At 41.6% G+C, this 1,487-nt stretch overlaps 1 protein-coding gene across 1 annotated transcript in view; it reads right to left on the bottom strand.

The window, feature by feature from the left end:
* Positions 1–1,487, bottom strand: part of LOC110295776 (alpha-2-macroglobulin-P) — a 37,157-nt gene that overhangs the window by 19,655 nt on the left and 16,015 nt on the right. The window contains exons 12-13 of the mRNA XM_029478258.1: positions 1,109–1,235; positions 542–667 (exon numbers count right to left, since the gene is read on the bottom strand). Coding sequence (XP_029334118.1) covers positions 542–667; positions 1,109–1,235 — 253 coding nt within the window. The remainder of the gene's footprint in view (positions 1–541; positions 668–1,108; positions 1,236–1,487) is intronic.

Genomic DNA, 1,487 nt, shown 5'->3' with positions numbered 1-1,487 from the left:
ACAGTGTCCCGCACAGTGAAAAAAAGGATTTGTTGCACTATCTAAATAAATTCTATTCATTGCAAGTATATGAAAAAGATGGATTGATAGAAAAGAAAATGAGTGAAGATTAATGAAGATAATTAGCAACAGTGGACAGAGATAGAGAGGGATGGGGAATAATAGAAAATTAGATAGATAGATAGATAGATAGATAGATAGATAGATAGATAGATAGATAGATAGATAGATGGTAGTTAGATAATAGAGATAGAGGATAAATGTAGACAAATGATAGATGATAGATACATAGATGATAGATAGATAATAGAGATGATAGATAGTAGGTAATAGATAGAAGATAGATAAATGATAGATAGATAGATAGATAGATAGATAGATAGATAGATAGATAGATAGATAGACAGAGAGATGTTACTGTGAATCTTATGATGGGCTGTACATTATTCAACATTGAAGAGTTGAAATTGTAAAAATAATTAGACCCTTAACTGAGTTCGCTCTTGTGCCTCAGTGTTNCCTATCAGGTAGGCAGAGTTACTTACTTCAACCAGCAGGGACTTGATGATCGCATCTTTCTTTCCACGTTCAGGAACCACTGGCACCTCATTCCTACACAGCTCCTTAGANTCCAGTGCCTCTGCACTCACCGTGAAATTCACATTTCCTAGGAGAAAAAGGAAAGCCAGGTAGAGATGTATACATTCCCTCTTCCCGCAAGCTTGCAAACTTGGAATTTACAAGGCTTTAGGTTCATAAAAACACCNGAGCAGAAATGGAAGCAACCTCCACTAGAGATCTGTGTCACTAGAAGTGGAGGTAAGGAAGTGAGGCTTCCTTGAGCCCTCAACTTACAAGAAAGGGTTTCTTTTTGATGTGGCTGGTGTTTTGTTTTATTTGGGATGCAGCTTTGATTATATGGGCAAGGCCTTGACCTCTTGAGTGACTTTGTCTCAGCCTTCTAACTACTGAACCAGTAAACCTGGTAGTGCTGGCCATTCTGGAATGGAAGTCAAAGAAAAGTGATCCTACCACCTAGGGGTCCTTACCTGGGGGAAGAAGTCCTGCTTATAAGGGCCCGACTGAGCCTCTGGACTCTGCTGCTCACCTAATGACTTGGGGATCACCGCCCAGGACATGGTATGCCGCTCGTTCATACAGATGCAGTGAGACTTTTGTTCCTTCTCCTCTGGGGTAGCTAGGAAATCAGGAGATGCCTCCAGCCGTACACCAACCTGTAACCACACAAGAAGCAGGATTAAAGATAGAAGGAGACCAGGTTTCAGTGGAAGCCTACTTGGAGATTAGATTTTCTGTTACCTAACATCAACAAGACAAATAAGGCCCCAGTGCTATGGTCCATTCATTACCACCTTACAGGTAAACCTCAGCACTTGAAGGGGTGCTTGGCCTTTCAAGGGCTGGAACCAGAAGAAAGGCAATGAGGGAGTGTTGCCTGGGTAAGCAGCTCTTCTGGGACCCAGAAG

This window comes from Mus caroli, chromosome 6 (assembly GCF_900094665.2).
Source record: "Mus caroli chromosome 6, CAROLI_EIJ_v1.1, whole genome shotgun sequence".
Taxonomy (NCBI): Eukaryota; Metazoa; Chordata; class Mammalia; order Rodentia; family Muridae; genus Mus; species Mus caroli.
This window is presented reverse-complemented; position numbering and strand designations above follow the sequence as displayed.